This window comes from Carcharodon carcharias, chromosome 16 (genome assembly GCF_017639515.1).
Source record: "Carcharodon carcharias isolate sCarCar2 chromosome 16, sCarCar2.pri, whole genome shotgun sequence".
In the NCBI taxonomy this organism is placed as follows: Eukaryota; Metazoa; Chordata; class Chondrichthyes; order Lamniformes; family Lamnidae; genus Carcharodon; species Carcharodon carcharias.
This window is the reverse complement of record NC_054482.1, coordinates 117221945-117247073: the sequence shown is the minus strand read 5'-3', so window position 1 is coordinate 117247073 and position 25129 is coordinate 117221945. Positions and strand designations below refer to the sequence as shown.

At 45.5% G+C, this 25129-nt stretch overlaps 1 protein-coding gene across 13 annotated transcripts in view; it reads right to left on the bottom strand.

Moving 5' to 3' along the window:
* LOC121289241 (choline transporter-like protein 5) overlaps positions 1-25129 on the bottom strand; it is a 478732-nt gene that overhangs the window by 184760 nt on the left and 268843 nt on the right. For all 13 annotated transcript variants that reach the window (XR_005945520.1, XM_041208474.1, XM_041208473.1 and 10 more), the window contains 4 exons: positions 19492-19575; positions 16171-16283; positions 3155-3286; positions 1326-1425 (listed from right to left, as the gene is read on the bottom strand). Coding sequence is in view for 12 of the 13 variants with exons in the window: in XM_041208474.1 (XP_041064408.1) it covers positions 1326-1425; positions 3155-3286; positions 16171-16283; positions 19492-19575 (429 nt within the window). In the remaining variant the exon portion in view is untranslated. The remainder of the gene's footprint in view (positions 1-1325; positions 1426-3154; positions 3287-16170; positions 16284-19491; positions 19576-25129) is intronic.

The following is a 25129-nucleotide window of genomic DNA, read 5'->3' as shown; positions in this document are numbered from 1 at the left end:
CTAAAGGCAAGACTTTGCTGGATTTGAAAAGACCACCTCATGTCCAAAAGACTAGTCCCGAAATGAAAAAAACACACACACAATGCTACAGGACCAATAATGTGACCCAAGCAACAACAGCTACACACGAGTTAGGATATTACAGAGTGTTACATTATGTTAGGATTTAATGGGCAGTTATGTTTGGGTATAACAAGAGGATTCTGGTGGGAGGTTCAGTTGGTGGACATTGGAGCGTTGGGGTAAAATATATTAGAGTGTTAAATGAGATCAAAATGGAGTGTTAATCTAGTGTATGATGGAGTGTTAAATTTGGATATATTGGAGGGAAGTAGAGGTGGTGTGTGGGTGATTAGAGTACATCAGAATGTAAAATTACATTTTATTCCTGGGTTAGGTTCAGATATATTGGAAAGAATTTAGTTCCAGAGTTTCGCAAGGTTAATTATGGGGCTGAATTTTGAGGTTGTTGGGCGGGAGTGGCCAGCGTGGGAGTGACCAGGTAAAGGTCCACTGTCCACGCTCGGCCCCAGACTTCAAACTCATGCTGGCTGAAATGCTCAGCGCTGCTGGGGTGGGGAGGGGGCGAGAGGAGAGTGAATGTGGAAGTGTGCGCAGGTGCAGGGGGAGACGTGCTGGGGTGGGGTGGGGGGGAGAGAAGGGTGAATGCGGAAGTGTGTACACGCACAGGGGGAGACATGTGTCGAAAGCTCCCCGAGGGCTGGGAGCTGCCTCAAGGAGCTGAGAAGAAGTGGCGAAACAAAAATCAACGACTTTGAAGATGATATAAACATGTCCCTACATGTGACTCAGTCACAAGAAGAGGGACATGTTTACAATGATGGTGAAAAATATTTAATGGATTTTTATTCACTGCTGGGAACGTCATTTCGCCCGTGGATAAGGTTTCGTTAAAAATCCAAAGGCCGCCTGGCGTATTCGCCGCCCGCCAACTGAACAGTTGAACGGGCGCGTAAAATAGAAATTAATTAATTGCTTAAGGGCCTTAATAGACCTCTTAATTGTTGGCAGGCGCGCTGCCAACTCTCGGGCACACACGCCAACCGAAAGATAGAGTGCGCGATGATGTTGGGACACTCGCCTGATGTCATCGGGCGTGATTTTAATGCCCAATCGGGTCAGGCACTCGCCCACCCGACAGACGTAAAATTCAGCCCATGGTATATTTGAGGGCAGTGGGGTTACGTTAGGACACATTTGGTGGTTATTAAGATAAAGTTGGAAGCTTGTTGGGGTCATGAAGATCCTTACAGAATAAGCGTACAACACTTTCAGACCCTTAAACAATACCAGTGACCACTTACTTGCTCCCTTCCCTGAGCAGTGCAATTGCAATACAGATTCTTTTTCGTAGGAAAATCAGCATCAGTATGATGATCACTTCAATAATGCAGAGAAAGATCACTGGAAAATAGCAGAGGCCGTGTTTTAAAAAAAATACAAAGAACTTTACAAATGTGGATTTTAATAGATTGTCACTGAGACTGCAGTTGTACGTATCCCTGGTTAAAGTGCACAAGGACTTGACTATGAAAAGCCCATTGCCAATTCCTGGTAGCTGATATTGGACGTTTGGAGAATTTGGTGTTAGTATTTACTCTCTCCTATGCTGCAAACACTCCGCCTGAGGTTTATCGAGCTCCTGTAACTTTGTGAGGACTTTGGAAAATACAACAGTAAACGAGGCTGGTGTTATAGTCAATTATGACATGCCCTATTGGGTAGAGTGACTCACAGCTTGATGTTCATACACTTTGGAGGGAAAGCAGAGCAGGATCTGACATCCAGCTGTTTACCTTATTACAGTGCTCCCCTCGAGGTGAGCTGTCCTCCCACATGTGCTGAAAAGCTGATGGAAGCTCTCAGCAATTTGCTGACTCCTTGGCTGTTGGGAGGGATCTTTAGCAGCCCCCACGTCATAACTTTGCTGACCTCACTGCTTATCTGTGGGTGGCATGTGAGGTGGGGCGGGAGTGAAATTGATCTTCATTCACAGTGCAAAATGGGCAATAGCAATTCATACTTTTGCGTGGTGAGCGATGTTGTTTTCTACTGAATCTCCAACACACCCTCACATAACCACCCATTCCATCGTAACATAACCCTTGCAATACATCGTATCTCAACCCCTCCATTCCATTATAATGTAACCCTTGCAATACATCATAACTCAACCTTTCCAATGCATCATAACTCCAACCTTCACAATACAACGTAACTCAACTCTCCTAACCTCCCAATTCATTGTAACTCAACCCTTGCAATATATCATAACTCAACTCTCGAAATATATTGTAACTCAACCATCACAATACATCGTAACTCAACCCTTGCAATACATTGTCGCTTAATACTCCCAATATACCTTAACTTTCCATATTGTAATTCAAGCCTAATAATACTTCATAACTCAACACTCCTAAAATATCATAGCTCAATCCTAACGAAACATTATAACTCAGACTTCCAAATATATCTTAACTTAACTTCCCAGTGCACAGGAGCTTAATCCTAACAATACATCACAACTCAACCCACCCTATATATCTTAATACAACTTCCCAGCACATTGTAACCCAATGCTTTCAATACACCTTAATTTAACCTCCAAATATATTGTAACTTAACCTTCCAACGTAACCTCCCAATGTAAGTGGACAATATACCCGAATATAACTTTCCAATGTATTATAACTCAATCCTCCAATGCACCCTAACTTCATCTCCCAATATATCATAATTCACCTCTTCAACACCCTGCAGCTTAACACCCATTTTGTGCTTTGGCTAAAGACCAATTTCACCTATTTAAGTATCTTCCAAGTGGGAACAACAGATGAACACACGAATTAGGAGCAGGAGTAGGCCCCTCGAGTCAATAAGATCATGGCTGATCTGATTGTGGCCTCAACTCTACATTCCTGAATACCCCTATGCCCTTCGACTCCCTCATCAACTAGGAATGTATCTAACTCGGCCTTAAATAATATTCAATGAGAGAATTCCGAACACCCACGACCAACTGACAGAAAAAAATTCTCCTCATCTCTGTCTTAAATGGGACTATTTCACTATTTCACAGTGATGTTAAACATGCAACATAAACTCCTGCTGAAATTTTTTTAGGACTTACTAAAGGTGAGCCACGTCTGCCTGAGCTGTAGATAAACCCTGAGGTCCATTTGGAAACCAATGTCATAGATTGGGATGTCACTACCAGGTTTGCCCTTCAGGCTGCTGTACTCCCAGTAACAGTGCCAGATTCCTAAAAAGGGGGGAAAAACAGAGGCTTAAAATGAAACACAGGAAAAAGACACCAAACCTGAAACTACTGAGTAACTCTGCAATCTAACCCTTTATACTAACTACCAGCAAGTCCTGTTCATCCACCCCACCCCCACTGTCCCACTGACCAACATTGTTCCTGGTCCAGCAACACCTCGAATTTAAAATTCACATCCTTGTTTTCAAATCCTTCCAGGGCCTCCCTATCCCTGTAACCTCCTCCAGCCCCTACACCCCTCCCTATCTCTGTAACCTCCTCCAGCCCTACACCCCTCCCTATCTCTGTAACCTCCTTCAGCCCTACAACCCTCCCTATCACTGTAACCTCCTCCAGCCCTACACCCCTCCCTATTTCTGTAACCTCATCCAGCCCCTACACCCCTCCCTATCTCTGTAACTCCTCTAGCTTTACAAGTCTCTGAGATCTCTGTGTTTCTCTAATTCTGGCCTCTTGCACATCCCCGATATTAATCACTCCACCGTCAGCAGCCAAGACTTCAGCTGCCTGGGCCCCAAGCTCTGCAATTCCCTCCCTAAACCTCTCCGCCTCTTTACGCTCTCTCTTCCTTTAGGAGGCTCCTTAAAATCTTTAAACAAGCTTTTGTTCACCTGCCCGAATATCTCCTTATGTGCCGTTGATAATCGCTCCAATGAAGCACCTTGGGGTAATTCAGTGTACTAAAGGTGCTATATAAATGTAAGTTGTTGTAATGCATGAGGGTTGTATTCCCGACTGTTGAATAAAGTAGAACGAACCAATAATAACCCTTCGAGGCCAATAGAGCAAATGCATGTTGCTGCACCAAACCCTGAAACAGGGCTTTCTAGTGTATGGGCTGAGAAGTTACCTGTGCACCGAGAATGTCAGAAAATATGAGCGCTCGGGAGCAGTCGATCCAGCAGGTGCTCTTTGATAAGAAACGTCAGTGAGACAAATGAAAGTTCAGAAGAAGAGTCATATCTGACTCAAAATGTTTCTCTCACCGCAGAAGCTGCCTGGCCTGCTGAGTATTTCTGCTTTAGTTTCAGTGAAACAAAGTGTGCCTTCTCTGAATGAATGACTGAACTGTGAGAGGCCAAGGAAAGAAGATGCTTGAAATCTCAGGACATCCCTAAATTCTTGACAATCAATGGAATAATTGTTTAAAGGGTAGACACTGTGGTAATGGAGGAAAATGCCATCCAGTTTCCACACAGCAACATCCCAAAAGCAGCAATTGGAAAATGACCTGATCATCCACTTTTTTAGCGATGTTTGCTGAGCGCAGCACTCCTTCAGCACTGACCCTCTGACAGTGCAGCACTCCTTCAGCACTGACCCTCCGACTATGCAGCATGACCCTCTGACAGTGCAGCACTCCTTCAGCACTGACCCTCCGACCATGCAGCATGACCCTCTGACAGTGCAGCACTCCTTCAGCACTGACCCTCCGACCATGCAGCATGACCCTCTGACAGTGCAGCACTCCCTCAGTACTGACCCTCCGACCATGCAGCATGACCCTCTGACAGTGCAGCACTCCCTCAGTACTGACCCTCTGACAGTGCAGCACTCCCTCAGTACTGACCCTCTGACAGTGCAGCACTCCCTCAGTACTGACCCTCTGACAGTGCAGCACTCCCTCAGTACTGACCCTCTGACAGTGCAGCACTCCCTCAGTACTGACCCTCTGACAGTGCAGCACTCCCTCAGTACTGACCCTCTGACAGTGCAGCACTCCCTCAGTACTGACCCTCTGACAGTGCAGCACTCCCTCAGTACTGACCTTCTGACAGTGCAGCACTCCCTCAGTACTGACCCTCTGACAGTGCAGCACTCCCTCAGTACTGACCCTCTGACAGTGCAGCACTCCCTCAGTACTGACCCTCTGACAGTGCAGCACTCCCTCAGTACTGACCCTCTGACAGTGCAGCACTCCCTCAGTACTGACCCTCTGACAGTGCAGCACTCCCTCAGTACTGACCCTCTGACAGTGCAGCACTCCCTCAATACTGACCCTCTGACAGTGCAGCACTCCCTCAGTACTGACCCTCTGACAGTGCAGCACTCCCTCCATACTGACAGTGCAGCACTCCCTCAGTACTGACCCTCTGACAGTGCAGCACTCCCTCAGTACTGACCCTCTGACAGTGCAGCACTCCCTCAGTACTGACCCTCTGACAGTGCAGCACTCCCTCAGTACTGACCCTCTGACAGTGCAGCACTCCTTCAGTACTGACCCTCTCACAGTGCAGCACTCCCTCAGTACTGACCCTCTGACAGTGCAGCACTCCCTCAGTACTGACCCTCTGACAGTGCAGCACTCCTTCAGTACTGACCCTCTGACAGTGCAGCACTCCCTCAGTACTGACCCTCTGACAGTGCAGCACTCCCTCAGTACTGTTAAACGTCACTGGGCTAATAATGCCCTGGGGACATTGGTTAAAATCCCACTACAGCAGCTGGTGGAGTTTGAATTCAATTTAAAAATCTGGAATATAAAGCTAGTCCTGAGGAATGGGGACCATAAAACTATCACCGATTGTCATAAAAACCTATGGGGCAGGATCTTCCGGTTGGGAGTGGGGGTGGGGCCCGCTTGCCAATGCCTAAAATGAGGCAGGATGTTGTCGGGTGGAACTCCAGATGTTACCCTGCGTCGTTTCCATTTTCAGGTCAGCAGGGGGCGCAGCCGAGTCAGCTGTGCGCCTGCCAACCTGTCAATGGCCTATTGAGGTCGTTTAAAAAGTCATTAACCTAATTAATGGACGGTCCCGTCCAGCATTACGATTGGCGGGCAGGCCGGGAGCCTTGGCAGGCTTCAGAACAAATATGAAACCTCATCCATGGGCGAAACGAGGTTTCATGACGGTTTTTAAATCTTTAAGAAAGGTTTCAATAAAACTTATGGACATGTCCCAACTCATGTGACAGTGTCACCTGAGGGGACAGGGCAGGAAAATTTTTAAACATGTTTAGTAAAAGTTTTAATTCTGAGCCGATCTCCCTGAGGCAGCACTTAGCCTCAGGGCGGTCAGTGCGCTCTTTCACGTACATGTGTGATAGAGCGCAGTCCCCGGCTGAGGGAATCCAAACCCTCCCCCGCCCGCTGCACAGGGAGTGCATAGCGCTTCCTGACGGACAACACGCTGGGCAGACCTTAATTGGCCCCCCCCCCCGGGTATATTGGCAGTGTGCCCGCCCATGCCCGCTTCTGCACTTTGCCCCCATATGTGTTTCACTAATGTCCTTAAGGGAAGGAAATCTGCCACCCCAAAGACTGGAGGACTGTATCAAACAGCCTGGCCCAACAACCGGCAGGGTACAGACCGTACCCAACCAGCCCCTACTTGCAAAATTCAAAACGCAGTGTCCAGCATGAGATGTGATTCCGCGATTGGACAACAGTTGCTAAATAACCTTCAATGTGCTAAAAATTACGCTGACAACCAGTTTAAGATTGTCAGTCAGGCGAGCAGTGTGACGCATTTGTGTGTACTGGGGCCCTGTTCTTCTCAGACAGAAAGAACATTTATACACACTGCGCCTGTTTCAGCTAAACAAAATAAGTTACAGCCTATCACAAAATCACAGAATTTTAACGGCACAGAAGGAGGCCAATCGGCTCACCATGTCTACACTGGCTCTCCAAATGAGCATTATGACCTCGTGCCATTGCCCTGCCTTTTCCCTGTACCCTTACATATTGTTTCTATTCAAATAATTACCTAATGCCCTCTTGAATGCCTCGATTGAACCTGCCTCCACCACACTTCCAGGCAGCGCATTCCAGACCCGAACCACTCACTGTGTCAAGAAGTTTTTCCTCACATCACATTTGCTTCTTTTGCAAATCACTTTTAATCTGTGCCCCCTCGTACTCTTTCCCTTGACGAGAGGGAACCATTCCCTGACTCATTCTTCAGAACAATTCCTTGACCAATTAGGGTCAAGCTGCCTGGTTTAAATTTCAAACAAGGCTTGGCTTTTAACTGTCAATCACCATCGATGGTGCATTCTCCAGGGCAACGCTTCTACCAGAGTCCACCTGCCAACCAATCAGCACTCTCTTCACATGCAGTATAAATTGTTGTTTTCCCCCTTATATTGGTATTCTTGCAAACTATCCAGATGAGTGCAAGACAGAAAGCTTCAACATGTCTCTTTTTTCAGCAAATACTTAGAAGTATTTTGATAATTTTCATGCTCAACAAAGCTAATTATATTTGTTGATATTGGACCTAGCTGCACCGGCTTCTAACACAACAACTGGCTGCACCAGACCTGATTCATTTGTTGGCACTAAGTAAATGGACCAGCAGAATAAAGTCCCCAGGGAGACCAAGGCTAAGTGACAAGTTCCTAATTATGGAACAATTACGATGTTAGCCTCCTAAACTCCAACAAAATTATACATTTAAGTTTTAGTCTATTGCTAAAGCAAAAAAAATGTAATTGAAGTTATTACCTGGTTAGGTTAAGCAGTAATTTCTACGCAACTTATATTTATATGGCACACTTAACATAGTAAAATGCCCCCAAGGCACTTCACAGGCACATTATTAAACAAAATTTAACACCGAGCTGCGTGGGAAGATATTAGGGGGAAGTGATGAAAAGCTTGGCCTAAGGGCTAGGGTTTAAGGAATGAAGTAGAGGAGTGGAGAGGTTTATTGAGGGAATTCCAGAGCTTAGGGCCCAGGGACCTGATAGCACGTCTGCTAATGATGGAGCAAGTAAAATCAGGGATGTGCAAGAGGCCAGAGTTACAGGAGTGCAGAGAGTTTGGAGTGCAGTGGAGGAGGCCGTGGAGATTAGGTGGGTGAAGACATGGGGGGAGGGAGTGTCTAAATAGGATGATAAGAATTTCAAAATCAAGATGTTGGTGATCTGGGGACTAACGTAGGTCAGCGAGCAGAGAGGTGCTGGGTGAATGGGTTCGGTGTGAGTTTGGATAAGAATATCAGGAGGTGCCTTTGCAAAGCGAAATTCTACTGAGTCAGTGTGAAAATGAAAAAATCCGTGTGTCGCTTGTGCTAACTTCAAGGCTGCTCTCAGAGTGACTTTCACAGTGACTGAAGCCTTGTTTACCAGCTAAACACTAGAGGGTGCAAGATACCAACATTAATTTTCCCTTATTGAATTTTACAGCACAGGAGGCCATTCGGCCCATCGTGCCTTCCTACTAACGCCCTGTGTCGAGAAATTTTTCATTTCTATCTGCTCAGTTATTTGAAATCAGTGAGCTCTGGTTACTGAGTCATTTTCTGGAGTTAATCATTTCTCCCACTTGCTCAAACTAAACCTCTCATAATTGTGAATGCCTGTCTTAAATCTCTAATACCTCTAATAAATCTCCCCTTAATCTTCTCTGCGCTAAATGTAGGGAAGCTCTCCGCAGTGTTCTGGGACCAATACTCATCCCTCAGACAAAGTCACTCAAACATTGCTGTTTGTGGGATCTTACTGTGAGTAAATTGGCTGCCACGTACACCAGTGACAACACTGCAGAAGTATTTCATTGACGGTGAGGTGCTGGGGTCATGAAAGGCACAATGTCAAAGTCCGGTTTGCCCATCACCCCATGTGCCTGTTGATTGACATTGGCTGCAGGACCTCAATGACTCAATATTAAAATTCTCATCCTTGCTTCCAAATTCCTCTATGACGTCACCCCCCCCCACCCCCTCCTCCCTGTCTCGGTAATCTCCTCCAGCCCTACAACCCTCTGAAATCTCCGCACTCCTCTAATTCTGGCTTCTTGGGCGCCCCTGATTTTGATCGCCCCCGCCATTGGTGGCTGTACTTTCAGATGCCAAGACCCCAAGCTCTGGAATTCCCTTCCTAAATCTCTCTGCCTCTCTCCCTCCCCTAAGACGTTCCTTAAAACCCACCTCTGTGAGCAGGTTTTTGCACACCTGTCCTAACCTCTCCTTAAGTGCGAAATGTTATTTGATAACCACTCCTGTGAAATACCTCGGGATGTTTTACTATGTCAAAGGTGCTATATAAATGCAAGTTGTTGTTGTATGCTGTTCATTGGCTCCCAGGCTTCCAATATCTCAAATTTAACATTTTTATTCGGGTGTTTAACCTCTCCATGACCTCCCTTCTCAGGTTCCTGTGGAAGAACAACCCAAGCCTAGGAACACAGGAACAGGAGGCATTCGTTCAGCTTCTCGAGCCTTTCCAATGAGCTCACTGCTGATTTGTGACCTAACTCCATAGTCCCACCTTCACACAGTTTCCTTTAACACCTTTGGTTAACAAAAATCTATCAATGTCAGATTTAACATTTACAATTGATTCGGCATCAACTGCGTTTGTGGAAGAGAGTTCTGAACTTCCTTGGTGTGTACAAATATTTCCTAATCTGTCAGGCGTGGGACACTGTCACTTCTGAGTTACATGCCTCCGAGTTCAAGTCTCACTCCAGGGCTTGGAAACAAAAACACTCCAGTGCAGTACCGAGGGAGTGCTGCACTGACACAGGCTGATTTTTAAAAATTCATTCATGGGATGTGGGTGTCGCTGGCTAGGCCAGCATTTATCACCCACCCCTAATTGCCCTTGGGAAGGTGATTTCAGGGGGCATTTAAGAGTCAACCACACTGCTGTGGGTCTGGAGTCACATGTAGGCCAGACCAGGTAAGGACAGCAGATTTCCTTCCCTAAGAGGGACATTAGTGAACCAGATGGGTTTTTACAACAATCGACAATGTTTTTATGGTCATTTAATTCCAGGTTTTTATTGAATTCAAGTTCCGCCGTGTGCCGTGGTGGGATTCAAACCCAGGTCCCCAGAGCATTACCCTGGGTCTCTGGATTACTAGCCCAGTGACAATGCCATTACACCACTGCCTCCCTTTCGGTTGACCTGTTCAACCGAGGCCCCATCCGTCTCCTCGGGTGGATGTAAAAGATCCCATTCCACTATGTCAAAGAAGAGCAGGGGTGTTCTCCCCAGTGTCCAGGCCAATATTTATCCTTCAACCAACCAACATCACAACAGGTTATCTGGTCATCATCACTTTGCTGTTTGTGGGAGCTTGCTGTGCGCAAAATGGCTGCCACATTTCCTACACTACAACAGTGACCGCACTTCAAAAATACTTCATTGGCTGCAAAGTGCTTTGGGACATCCTGGGGATGTGAAGAGCTGTTTATAAACACTCTTTCTTGCTAATTCTTTCTTTGCTGGCTTGTTGGGGCTGGGGTATTGTCCGCAAGCCACTAAATGGGTACCTCTGCCTCTGCCAAAATGTTGCATCCGCTAAGCTTGGTTGTCTGGCCCTACCTGTGCTTTTCTCCAAGTGCTTATGTACTCTAGGCTTGCAGATCTGCTCACTGCCACCTGCTCACGCCCACAGATACATTCTGCCAGCTCCAATTTCACAAGGTCTCAGCTACTGAGCAACAGGAAATTGGAACCAGCAAGTTTGGAAACAGCATGTCTGTTCCTTTATATTTAGTCCCAATTGCACTGAGCGCAGATTTTACACCTCATGTCCACGCATGTTGTGTAACTGTGAAGTCAGTGACAAAATTGATGAAACGTTTGCACAAGATGTTCCTGGAATGATCGAAACTTACAGCACAGGAGGGTGACATTCAGCCCACTGTGTCTGTGCTAGCCCCTTGAAAGAGTTATCCAATTTTTAGTTGTTCATGGGGTGTAGGCATCACTGGCTAGGCCAACATTTATTGCCCATCCCTAGCTGCCCTCAGTCAGGGGGCATATAAGTATCAACCACATTGCTGTGGGTCTGGAGTCACATGTAGGCCAGACCAGGTAAGGACAGTAGATTTCCTTCCCTGAAGGACATTAGTGAACCAGATGGGTTTTAACAACAATCAACAATGGTTTCATGGTCACCATTAGTCTTTTAATTCCAGATTTTTATTGAATTCAAATTTCACCATCTGCCGTGGTGGGATTCAAACCCAGGTCCCCAGGGCATTACCCTGGGTCTTTGGATTACTAGCCCAGTGACAATGCCATTACACCACTGCCTTTCCCAAATTAACCCCCACTCCCCCTTGCTGCTTCACCAGGTCTCTGTATCCTTTCTTTGCTGGAATTTATCCAATTCTCGTCTGACAGTTTGTGGCATGGAATGTTACTAAAAAGCGAGAATGTGTTGATATTTTTGATCTCTGCAGTATCCGGTGAGTCATCAAAGAGAGATGGCTTAATTTCTCTCTTTGACGCAGACTCACAAAAGCAGGGAAGTTATGGGTGAGGCCCAAGGGTGGAGTATTGTGTTCAATTTTGGGCTCCACTTATAAAGGAGATTTCCCGGAGTGGGTTCCAGCGATGGGGAACTTCAGTTACAGGAGAAGCTGAAGAAGCTGGGATTGTTCTCCTTAAAACAGCGAAGGTTAAAAGATGAGGAGGAATTTTTTCTCTCAAGACTTTGGAATTCTCTTCCCCAGTGAGCAGTGGAGCCTGGGTCACTGAATATATTCAAGGCTGCGTTAGACAGATTTTTGATTTATGAGGGAGTTGAGGGTTATGGGGGGGACAGACAGCAAAGTGGAGCCCTGATCTTACTGAATGGCAGAATAGGCTGGAGGGGCCGAATGGCTTAGCCCTGCTCCTATTGCTTATGTTCTTAAGAGGAGATTTAATCGAGGTGTTCAAAACCATGAAAGGCTTTGACAGAGTAAATAAAGGAGAAACTGTTTCTAGTGGCAGGAGGGTCAGTAACTTGTGAAACTGGAGTTTCAGGGTTCAACCCTCTTTGTTACTTCATCAAAGTTAGTCAAACATGACTTGCCTTTAACAAGTACATGTCAGCTTTCATTTATTTACCCGTACTTTTCCAAGTGCCAATTAATATTGTCTCAGATTAATGTCTCAAAAACATTCTCGACCAACGTTAGGCTTCTCTGTCTGTAACTAACTGGTTTTATCTCTCTCCCCTTTTGTGAACAAGGGTGTAGCATTACAGTTCTCCAGTCCTCTGGCACCATGTCTGTAACAAAGGAGGATTGGAAGATAATGGTCAGAGCCTCTGCAATTTTCCACCTTTACTTCACTCACTATCCTTGGTTGCATCCCATTCATTCCTGGTGGCTTAGCAGCTTTGAGCACTGTCAACCTTTTAAGTCCATCTTTATCTATTTTTATCTTACCCAATCCCTTCTTTACTGTGACATTGGCAGCATCCTCTTCTTGAGGGTAGAGCTAAAGTGTTCATTTGCTAAATCAGCCATGCCCTCTGCCTCCATAACAAGATGGTCTCTAACTGGCTTCACAATTCCTCCTCTGTAATTTCTGTCAGCTTGATTCTCTACCGTGTTATTGACTGGCCAACCAATCAGCACCCATTTCTCCTGTCGTATAAATTGTTGTGATTGTTTGAAATTTGGTGTTCTTGTGTTTGTCCTGATAAGTGCAAGAGGAAAAGTTTCAGCAACCTGTCTCTTTTCAGCAATATTCATGTTCTGTAACTAGTGAGTGACTGCCACCTTACATTTGTAGTAATCTTCCTCATTTGTTTCATTTTAATCGCTATAACTTTAGTATTCCGGCAGCTCTAACTTTAAATCCCCTTCCTTTTCCCCTCACACGAATGGACCGACTCTGTCCACAAAGCATCTCCTCTTTGATGACTTCCCATTGTTCACTTTCAGGAATTCCTTCCATTTTCTGTCCTTTACACTTTTACTATCCCAGTCTACATTTGGATCATTGAAGTTTGACATTGCTACTATTCTGGAGCCCTGGAATCCTTCTGTAATTTCCCTGCAACTCAGCTCATAAAACCATAAGATATAGGAGCAGAAGTAGGCCATTCAGCCCACTGACTCTGGTCTACCATTCAATGAGATCATGGCTGATCTGATAATCCTCAATTCCACTTTCCTGCTTTTTCTCCATGACCCTTGATTCCCTTACTGATTAAAAATCTGTCTATCTCAGCCTTGAATATACTTAACGATCCAGCTTCTACTGCCCTCTGTGGTAAAGAATTCCACAGATTCAATACCCTCTAAGAGAAGAAATTCCTCCTCATCTCTGTTTTAAATGGGCGATTCCTTACTCTGAGATTATGCCCTCTGGTCCTAGACTCTCCCACAAGGGGAAGCAACCTATCAGCATCTACCCTGTCAAGCCCCCTAAGAATCTTATATGTTTCAATAAGGTCTCCTCTCATTCTTCTAAACTCCAATGAGTACAGGCCCAAACGTTCTTCTCCATCTCCTGACTATTTGGTGGCCTATTTATTGTACACACTCAGTGGCCTATTGTATACACTCAGTGGCCTATTGTATATACCCTTTGGCCTATTTTATACACCCAATGGCCTATTGTACATACCCTTTGGCCTATTGTATACACTCAGTGGCCTATTGTATACACCCAATGGCCTATTTATTGTATACACTCAGTGGCCTATTGTATACATCCAATGGCCTATTGTATACACTCAGTGGCCTATTGTGTACACCCAATGGCCTATTGTATACACTCAGTGGCCTATTGTATATACCCAATGGCCTATTGTATACACTCAGTGGCCTATTGTATATACCCAGTGGCCTACTGTACATACCCTTTGGCCTACTGTATACACCCAATGGCCTATTGTATACATTCAGTGGCCTATTGTATACACCCAAAGGCCTATTGTATACACTCAGTGGCCTATTGTATACACCCAATGGCCTATTGTATACACTCAGTGGCCTATTGTATATACCCAATGGCCTATTGTATACATTCAATGGCCTATTGTATATACCCAGTGGCCTACTGTACATACCCATTGGCCTATTGTATACACCCAATGGTCTATTGTATACACCCAATGGCCTATTGTATATGCCCATGGGCTACTGTATACATCCAATGGCCTATTATATATAACCAGTGGCTTATTGTATACTTTCAGTGGCCTATTGTATATACCCAGTGGCCTATTGAATACACCCAATGGCCTATTGTATATACTCAGTGGCCTATTGTATATGCCCATGGACTACTGTATACATCCAATGGCCTATTGTATATAACCAGTGGCTTATTGTATACTTTCAGTGGCCTACTGTATATACCCAGTGGCCTACTGAATATACCCAGTGACATATACTATATACCCAGTGTTGTTTGTTAATTCTAAGCAAATCAATGCTGTCTTTGTACTTTACCAGTATCATTGATCAATCCTTCCACCCCTCCTCCATTTCCTTTACTTTCCTCAGCCCAGGTAATATTTGTTGATTGTCTCTCTTCCACAATGACAAGAAAGTTATTTTCAGGCCACACCTAACACCAGTCAATATTAAAAACATATTTTCTTCTAAGAAAAACTGAAAATTAGCTGTAACACAGAAATGTTATTCAGTGAAAGGTGCTGGAATTATTTTCCACCACATGAAATATGTTTCAGAGATTGGAACTCAAATCAAAACATGTGACAGGACAGTGGCTCAAATATCAGTAACGGAGGAAGACTGATGGTTCAGCTGAGCTGTGGAACATTTAATGGTGAAAGCATCACCTTGTAGTATTGCTTACTGCTCCCCAAGAGGAATTTGAGATTTGTCATGCAGTAAATGTAGAAAAAAAAACTTGCATTTATATAGCACCCTTCACAGCCACAGCACATCTCAAAGTGCTTCCCAGCCAATGACATAGCTTTTAGAAGTGTCTTCACTCTTTTAAATGTGGGAATCGCGGCTGTCAATTTTTACACAGCATGATCCCACAAACAGCAATACCACAATGACCAGACAATTTGTTTTAGGGATGTTGGTTGAGTAATAAATATTGACCTTCCCTGCTCTTCTTCAAAACACTGCCCTGGGGTCATTTATGTTCTTCCGAGAGGGCAGATAGGACCGCAGTTCACATCTTATCTGTAAGACAGAAGCTTACAGTGCAGCTCTCCCTCAGTATTGCGCTGGATCAGCCTGGATCTCAGTCACTGGAGTGGGATTTGAAGCCAGAGACTTCTTGACTCAGATGCAAGAGGGCGATCCATTGAACCACAGGCTCGGGAGGAGCAGGTAACTTTGGAGCTATGATGCCCAAACTTCTTGGAGTCTCCCTCACTTCATGTCTGGGTCTGTTGTAGACTCAATGATAGAGATCCATTATCATTGGATCATGCAGCTACCAGGTTGGTAGTAAGTGAAGCATTCCTATGTCCTTTATAAAAAAAAGTTAACTCTTGTGATATATGCGTGATTGGCAAAGCGACCATATATTGCCCATCCCTGGTTGCCCTTGAGAAGGTGGTGGTGAGCTGCCTCCTTGAACCGCTGCAGTTCATGTGGTGTAGGTACACCCACAGTGCTGTTAGGGAGGGAGTTCCAGGATTTTTACCCAGTGACAGTAAAGGAATGGTGATATATTTCCAAGTCAGGATGGTGAGAGGCTTGGAGGGGAACTTGGAGGGTGGTGGTGTTCCCATGAGTCTGCTGCCCTTGTCCTTCTAGATAGTAATGGTCATGGGTTTGGAAGGTGCTGTCAAAGGAGCCTTGGTAAGTTGCTGCAGTGCATCTTGTAGATGGTACACACACTGCTGCTACTGTGTGTTGGTGGTGGGGGGAGTGGATGTTTGTGGATGGGGTAGCAAACAAGCAGCTGCTTTGTCCTGGATGGTGTCCAGCTTCTTGAGTCTTTTTGGAGACACAATCATCTAGGCAAGTGGGCAGTATTCCATCACACTCCTGACTTGTGCCTTGGAGATGGTGGACAGGCTTTGGAGGTGAGATACTTGCTGCAGGATTCCCAGCCTCTGACCTGCTCATGCAGTCACCTTATGCATGATTCTCAAAGACAGACAAACAAATTGGTCTGGTCTGTATCCATTACACACACAGATATGCATTTTAATAAAGTCATTATCGTAAAGACAGGTGATACTCACCGTAACCAATCACTGCGATCACAGCAAAGATGACAAACCAGAACAAGACCCCAGCTGTGAAGCGGAGCAAGAGGATGAAGACTAAACTTACGACCATGGCAATGACCAGCCCACTAGAAACAAAAACAGATTCAAAGTGAGGAAAAGGGGACAATCAGTGAAGCGCGACTATTTCCAGTGAGCAGAGATTTAAACTTATGTTAAAATAGCACCTTTCAAAACATCAGGTGTCACAAAATGCTTTACAGCCAATGAAGTACTACAGCAGTATAGAAAACGAGGCAGCCAATTTGCGCACAGCAAACTCCCAGAAACAGAAATGTGATATGGGTCAGATAATGATAGTGATGCTGATTTAAAAAAAATTCATTCATGGGATGTGGCTGGGCCAGCATTTATTGCCCATCCCTAATTGCCCTTGAGAAGGTGGTGGTGAGCTGCCTTCTTGAGCCGCTGCAGTCCATGTGGTGTAGGTACACCCACAGTGCTGTTAGGGAGGGAGTTCCAGGATTTTGACCCAGCGACAGTGAAGGAACGGCGATATATTTCCAAGTCAGGATGGTGAGTGATTGGAGGGGAACTTCCAGGTGGTGGTGTTCCCATCTATCTGCTGCCCTAGATGGCAGTGGTCATGGGAAGGTGCTGTCTAAGGAGCCTTAATGAATTCCTGCAGTGCATCTTGTAGATGGTTCACACTGCTGCTACTGTGTGTCGGTGGTGGAGGGAGTGAATGTTTGTGGATGGGATGCCAATCAAGCGGGGCTGCTTTGTCCTGGATGGTGTCAAACCTCTTGAGTGTTGTGGGAGCTGCACTCATCCAGGCAAGTGGGGAGTATTCCACCACACTCCTGACTTGTGCCTTGTAGATGGTGGACAGGCTTTGGGGAGTCAGGAGGTTAGTTACTTGTCACAGGATTCCTGGTCTCTGACCTGCTCCTTTATCTGAGGAGTCACGAATGATGCTGAACATTGTGCAATCATCAGCGAACATCCCCATTTCTGACAGAAGGAAGGTCATTGATGAAGCAGCTGAAGACGGTTGGGTCAAGGACACTACCCTGAGGAACTCCTGCTGAGATGACTGACCTCCAACAACCACATCTTCCTTTGTGCTAGGTATGACTCCCACTAGTGGGGAGGTTTCCACCTGATTCCCATTGACTCCAGTTTTGCTCGGGCTCCTTGATGCCACACTCAGTCAAATGCTGCCTTGATGTTAAGGAGCAGTCACTCTCACCTCAGGAGTTCAGCTCTTTTGTCCATGTTTGAACCAAGGTTATAATGAAGTCAGGAGCTGAGTGGCCCTGAACCAAAACTGGGCATCAGTGAGCAGGTTATTGCTAAGCAAGTGCCGCTTGATAGCACTGTTGATGACCCCCTGCCCCCCCTTCCATCACCTTTTCTCTTATTCATTCACAGGATGTGGGCATCACTGGCCAGGCCAGCATTTATTGCCCATCCCTAATTGCCCTTGTTCAGGGAGCAGTTAAGTGTCAACCACATTGCTGTGGGACTCAAGTCACATGTGGGCCTTGACCAGGTAAGGACAGCAGATTTCCTTTCCTGAAGGGCAATGGTTTCATTAGATTTTTAATTCCAGATTCTTTGATCTGCTCCGATGGTGGGATTCGAACCCAGGTCCCCAGGGCATTACCCTGAGTCTCTGGATTACTAGTCCAGCAATAACACCACCAAGCCTTTGCCTCCCTTTACCGATAATCGAGAGTAAACTGATGGGGGTGATAATTGGCTGGGTTGGATTTGCGTTTTGTGTACAGGACATACCTGGGCAATTTCCCACATAGCCGGGTAGATGCCAGTGTTGTAGCTGTACTGGAACAGCTTGGCTAGGAGTGCGGCAAGTTCTGGAGCACAGGTCTTCAGTGCTATTGCTGGAATATTATCAGGGCCCATAACCTTTGCAGTATCCAGTGCCTTCAGCTGTTTTTTGAGAATTACGTGGAGTGAATTGCATTAGCTGAAGACTGGCATCTATGATGCTGGGGACCTCCGGAGGAGGCCGAGATGGATCATCTACTCAGCACTTCAGGCTGAAGATTATATCAAATGCTTCAGCCTTATCTTTTGCACTGATGTGCTGGGCTCCCCCATCATTGAGGATGGGGATATTTGTGCAGCCTCCTCCTCCAATGAGTTGCTTAATTGTTCACCACCATTCATGACTGCATGTGGCAGGACTGCAGAACTCAGATCTGATCCATTGGTTGTGGAATCGCTTAGCTCTGTCTATCACTTGCTGCTTATGCTGTTTGGCACGCAAGTAGTCCTGTGTTATAGCTTCACCAGGTTGACCTCATTTTTAGGTGTGCCTGGTGCTGCTCCTGACATGCCCTCCTGCACTCTTCATTGAACCAAGGTTGACCCCTTGGCTTGATGGTAATGGTAGAGTGGGGGATATGCCAGGCCATGAAGTTGTGTTCGAGTACAATTCTGCTGCTGTTGATGGCCCACAGTGCCTCAGGATAACCCCAGGATATCCCAAAGTGTTTTACAGCCAGTAAACCAGTTTCAAAGTGTAGTCCCTATCTTTGTAAGCCCCTCTAACCCTACAACATTGGCCACTTGTGCATCCCTGATTTCTAAGCCTCCACTATTCAATTACCTCAGCTGCTAAACTCCGGAATTCCCTCCCTAAACCTCTTCAACTCTTATCACTCTTTCCTCCTTTAAGACAGTCCTTAAAACTTATATCTTTGATCAAGCTTTTGGCCATCTGTCCTACTACCTCCACTGTGGCTCCATGACATATTTAGTCTGATTGATGTTGCTGTGAAAAGCATTGGGAGGTTCAACTATATTAAAGGTGTTACATATAAATACAAGTTGTGATTACACCAGAGATGTGGTCTGTTCCAAACTGGAATGATGGAGCCTATCATTTTTAATAATCCCAATATTTGTGCTGTCACTTGTATGTAGCAAAAGACATTGATCTAACTGTCCAGGTCCTGAAACTGAAAAGCCAAGACTCCAGAGTCAAAGTCAGACATGGACTGAATAATCTCTGACAGCCTTTAAAGTGTGTCAATCTGATCAGTGAAATGCTGTAAACCTCCCCAGTGCTTAATTACCAGCAGTTTCCAGTCAGTTACTCAAGTGTAAACCCAGAGCTGGCAGATAAATTGGTGTCACCTATCAGTGGTATGTTATTCTCAGAGAGCGACATTAAGGTAAAAGGTCGGTGTGAAACTGACTTGAAAACTGAGGGACTGTAAATCAATTCAGACTAGACAGCGCTGACTGTATTAACAATCCCGAGCAATATTACTGATGTAAGGTGGCTCTTTAATCAGTACTTACATTAAAATCCAGTACCAGGAATTGGTGTAGTCTTCAAATATCTTCATCCAAATCTCCCTGGCATCGAGGACATGATTTATTCCTCTGCAATAAATTGAAAGCACATTGTGTCTTGCACTCATTCATTCACAATTGTCCACTATAGGATCTGGTTTAATGAGGCAGTTCATTACAGCTTGATGCTAGAGGATGGCAAGTTAATAATATCTCCATGTTAAAAGCATAGCATTAGATGAGGCTGTAGCAGGTCCATGACACACATTCAACTAAAATACAGCATTAGCCTTCCGAAGCTGCCTCACTTGACAATTCCATTCAAGTAGACTGAATTTTTATACGTTTTCTGTCAATGACCCACTGTTTAGAATGGATTTCTTTACGAAGTTCATTTCAAAGACTAGCAAAGAAATAACGTGAATTTATTTGGCACCTTTCACAACCCCAAGAGGCCTCAAAATGCTCTACAGCCAGTGAAGTACTCTTGAAGTGTAGTCCCTGTTGTAATGTAGGAAACGCAGCAGCCAATTTGTGCACAGCAAGCTCCCACAAACAGCAATGTGAGAGTGGCCAGTTAATCTGAGTTGTTTAGTGATGTTGGTCGAGGGATAAATATTAGTCCCAGGACACCAAAGGAGAACTGCCCTGCCCTTTTCTTCTTCCTTGCTTTGTAATGGGATCTTTTACACCCACCTTAATGGGCAGACAGGGCCAAAAGGTTTAACGGAAAGATGACACCACTCATTAGCTGCCATCAGCCAAGAGCCATCATAAAGCCCCAAGAGTTAACCTGGTTAGGGGAGGGGGAAGATTCCCATTTCTGATCGCTGGCCAGAGATGCCAGCTGAAACCTTTCATGTGTGCCAATGCCTGTGTGTTTGTGTGCACATTTGTGGGTACGTGTGAGCACGTGCACATATTGAATGAATAGATGATAGGGGTGCCCATGGTCAGATAGCTTGCTGTTGCCAGGTAAGCTGACACATATACAGCCAATTGATTTAAATGGTACCAGGGATGAGGGTCTTCAGTTTTGTGGAGAGACTGGAGAAGCTGGGATTGTTCTCCTTACAGCAGGGAAGGTTAAGGGGGTATTTAATAGAGGAGTTCACAATCAGGAAGAGTTTGATAGAGTAAATAAGGAGAAACTGTTTCCAGTGTCAGGAGCGTCAGTAACCAGAAGGACACAGATTGAAGACAATTGGTGAAAAAACCAGTGGGGGAAATGAGGAGAATTTTTTTTTACACAGCGAGTTGTTGTGATCTGGAACGCGTTGCCCGAAAGGGCGGTGGAAGCAGATTCAATAACTTTCAAAAGGGGAATTGGATGAATATTTGAAAAGGGGAAATTTGCAGAGCTATGGGGAAAGGAAAGGACAGGATAAAGAGATTAATTGGATAGACCTTTCAAAGAGCCAGGATAGGAACTGTGGGCCGAATGGCCTCCTTCTGCGCTATAAGATTCTGTGGAAGAGGCTCACTGAAGCAAAGTGTTCGTGAGTTCGACTTTGCTTGCCTGCAAATGAATGAAAGCTTTCGGGAAATAAAAGAAAATTGATGAAAGAAAAACTGGTTGTGAGATTCATTCATTGATTATCAAGCTCGGAGAGATGGAGCATTGAAGTAGGACAATGTGTTTGGGGCTGAATTATTATTAGTGAATAAGTCTGGGTAACTAGCCCCACATTGGTCTCAAATTAGCAGAAATTATATGAGAACCTAAAGGGTTTGAAGACAAGTCAGGGTGGATTGAAATTGAATGTGTCTGAAATCGGAGAACCTATTTTCTGTAGAGTGCTCAATGACAGGTAAAATCAGTAGAGACTTCGGACGAATTTTTCAACTTCTTGACCAAGTTTGAAAGCTGCAGTGATGAATTCCCTCAACAAATCAGATGGTGTTTTCTCCTAAGCCATAAACACAAATTCTGGCCAGAAATTTCCTCAGAAATATCTTCACTTAGGAGTTGCCAACCCTCCAGGATTGCCCTGGAGTCCCCTGGGATTGAAAATTAATCTCCAGTGCACTGCTGTGTGCAACCCCCCAGCAGAAAAGTCTTTGGAGCATTAAGAAAATTTTTTTTTTGGCATTTTCTTCGAAAATTTATATTTATTCGAAATAAAAATATTGGAGATAAGGGGAAAAAGGAACTGTTTGACTGACAGTTAAGATTAATACAATCAGAAACTGGACTGGACTAGCCATTTAAATACTGTGGCTACAAGAGCAGGTCAGAGGCTAGGAACCTGCGACGGGTAACTCACCTCCTGATTCCACAAAGCCTGTTCATCATCTACAAAGCACAAGTCAGGAATGTGATAGAAACTCCCCACTTGCCTGGATGAGTGCAGCTCCCACAACACCCAAGAAGCTCAACACCATCCAGGACAAAGCAGCCCCACTTGATTGGCAGCACATCAACACCTTAAACATTCACTCCCTCCACCACCGATGTACAGTGGCAGCATTGTGTACCATCTACAAGATGCACTGCAGGAATTCACCAAGGCTCCTTAGACAGCACCTTCCAAACCCATGACCATTACCACCAAGAAGGACAAAGGCAGCAGATACATGGAACTCCACCACCTGCAAGTCCCCCTCCAAGTCACTCACCATCCTGACTTGGAAATAGGCAGCTCACCACCACATTCTTAAGGGCAAATAGGGATGGGCAATAAATGCTGGCCCAGCCGGTGAATTCCACATTCCGTGAAAGAATACATAAAAAGGTAACAAAGTGTCTGTTTGCATTCTGATTGATTGTGGAAAAATGTGCGCCTGGAGGATGGGCCAATGGCAGCAGTTTAGGGGCAGGAACATTCAAGGTGAGAGATGATATGATGACACCTCCAGGAATATGTCCTATAGAGTTGGTAACCTCACTGTGCCAACAGATCCCGACTGAACGTTATGAGTGTGGAGCAGGAACAAAACCAGCTATTGTATTTTAAATGATCATAGTGCAATGGTTAAATTCCTGGTTTAGTAAGGCATAGATTAATAATCCTGAGAATCTGAGTTGAAATCCCACCAGTGCAGTTTAAGAACAAGTTAGTTTCTTAAAACCCTTCTGTTGGTATAAGTGACCTGAGCTGAGAGATTCTTGTAAAAACCCATATGGTTCCCTAATGTCCATTAGGGAAGGAAATCTGCCATCTTCACCTGATCAGGGTCTGTATGTGACTCCAGTCTCTCACCAATGAGGCTAACTCTTAACTGCCCTTTGAATTGGTCAAACAAGAGACCTGGTTGTATTGAACCACTATTATGCAACAGTTCAAGAGTGTGGCTCATCACCACCTTCTTGGAGCACTAGGGATGGGCAATTAATGCCAACCTTGCTGGCAGAAGGCCATCTCACACTGAGGATGGCACCTCCCTGCACATCACTCTCCTCTCTATCCCTGCTCACAGCTAGTCAACACTCCCCCAGCAATGCACTGAACTGTCTCCTTACAGTATGTGCTAGTGTTGCAACTTTCTGAATTAAAGGAAGAAAGAATATTGATTTTCGTGGTTTCAGGACACTTTGCAGCCAGTGAAGTAAATTGTTAAGTGTAGTCACTGTTGTAATGTTGGAATTTGTGCACAGCAAGCTCCCACAAACAGCAATGTGATCAGATAATCTGGTCAGGTGCTTGCCCGGCAACAGAGCTACCGACTGAGGCAGGATTCTTTCGCAGTCATACCGACTCTCCTTCAGCCCCTTGTCTCTTCAAAGAAAACATTAAAACTTAATTCCTGATAATAGTCATGACACAGAACCTAAGAACAAAGTCCAGTTTTGATATAATGAGAAATGTGTTGCATAAACCGGGAGATTGGAACTGATGGAAAGTGGGGTAGCCAAGTGAACAGCTTCAAGTGGTTTAGTGGTTAAGCATCCAGTATTCATCGGGGAGCACTGAACAAATACAGTAAGTCAAGTGTTAGAACGTCTCTGCCATACATAGTCATTCATTCTGTTGCAATTTACAATACAGAGCAGAGTTCATTTCTAAAGCTGAAATTAGCACCTGCTATTTCCATAAAATTACATAGAATTTTCAGGACGGAAACAGGCCATTTGGCCCATGTTCAGATATCCTCCACATGAGCCTCCTCCCACCCTCTCTTCATCTCACCCCCTCAGCATATCCTTCTATTCATATCTTCCTCATGTGTTTATCAAGCATCCCCTTAAATGTATCAATACTATTCACCTCAACCACTCCCTGTGGAAATGAGTTACACATTCTCACCACTCTCTGGATAAAGACGTTACCCCTGAATTCCTTGGTGGGTTTAATGGGGACGGTCTCATTTTGATGGTTCCTAGTTTCAGTCTGCACCTCAAAAGTGGAAACATCTTATCCATGTTGAACCCTGTCAAACCCCTTCACAATTTTAAACATCTCCACAATGCTGTCCCCTCAACCCTCTCTTTTCTAGAGAAAAGAGTCTTAAAGCTCACAATACTCAAATTACAGGAACACAGCTTCTCATTTTGTCATGGGTTCGGTTTGGATGAAGAAGAATCACATGTTCTTCTCCTTCCAGAGAACCAACCCGCTCGTCTTCCCATTGCGCCCACTGGCCCTTTGCCTGTCCTGGCCTTGACTCAGCCCCACTCCCTCCTCAACGTGTCTGCTACTATATCGGAGAAAAGGCCAGGAGGGAAGGCCAGGATTGCAGCCCCTGTACACATAAGAGTTGGCCTGGAGTCTCCATGAATTAAAGATGAATGACCCAGACACTGCCATCAGCATCGCCTTGGGAAAAAACATTACAGGGACGTTTAACCAATCCGCTTCTTAAAAATGTTCCCTTCAGCACTTCTGTTTGTTAATTACAAAACTCCTGGACAGGATAAGAAAATTCTGATGAAAGGTCATTGACCTGAAATACTGGCCCTCAGCTTCCGATTTCTGGATGGTGGTACCCTGGAGGTACTCCGCAAGGTGCTGCTGAGGGACCCTCCGCAGGTCCCAATGCACTGGCTACTTAGGAATTTCCCGGGAAGGTTGGGCTTCTGATGGGAAATTCCCCTACGTCTGGAACTCTCCCAAACTCTAATTTAAAGTTGGAGACTTCGGATGGTTCCGGTTTAGCAGAATAGTTAGCCAGGAAAAGCTAGAAGGATTAAAACTAGGTCCCATCCAACACCCACGCCCCCCCATCCCCAAGTATCTGCTGACACCCCGACTACCACCTGACCCTTCGATTACCTCCCCAACCTCCCAACTAACCCCCCTCGTGCCCTTGACTACACCTCCACTGGCTACTCCCCAACAAACCCCTGACCTGACTATCGCCCGGCCTTCCCCGACCCAGCTTACACCCTCACCCACCTGGCACCCTACCCCCTTGCCTACCTGTCTCCCTGCCCTCACCCACCTGGCACCCTACCCCCAAGCCTACCTGTCTCCCTGCCCCCACACCCACCCACCTGCCACCCTACCCCCACTCCCACCTGTCTCCCTGCCCCCACACCCACCCACCTGCCACCCTAACCAACCCCCAACGACCCCAGAAGGAGCCAGAGGCATAGAAGTTGAGAGCAGCTGTGACCTTTAGAGACACTGGCATGGGGTGTCCACCCACACAGTTAGGGGAGATCTCAGGCCCAATCATCTGACAGATATAGTTGACTGTTTCC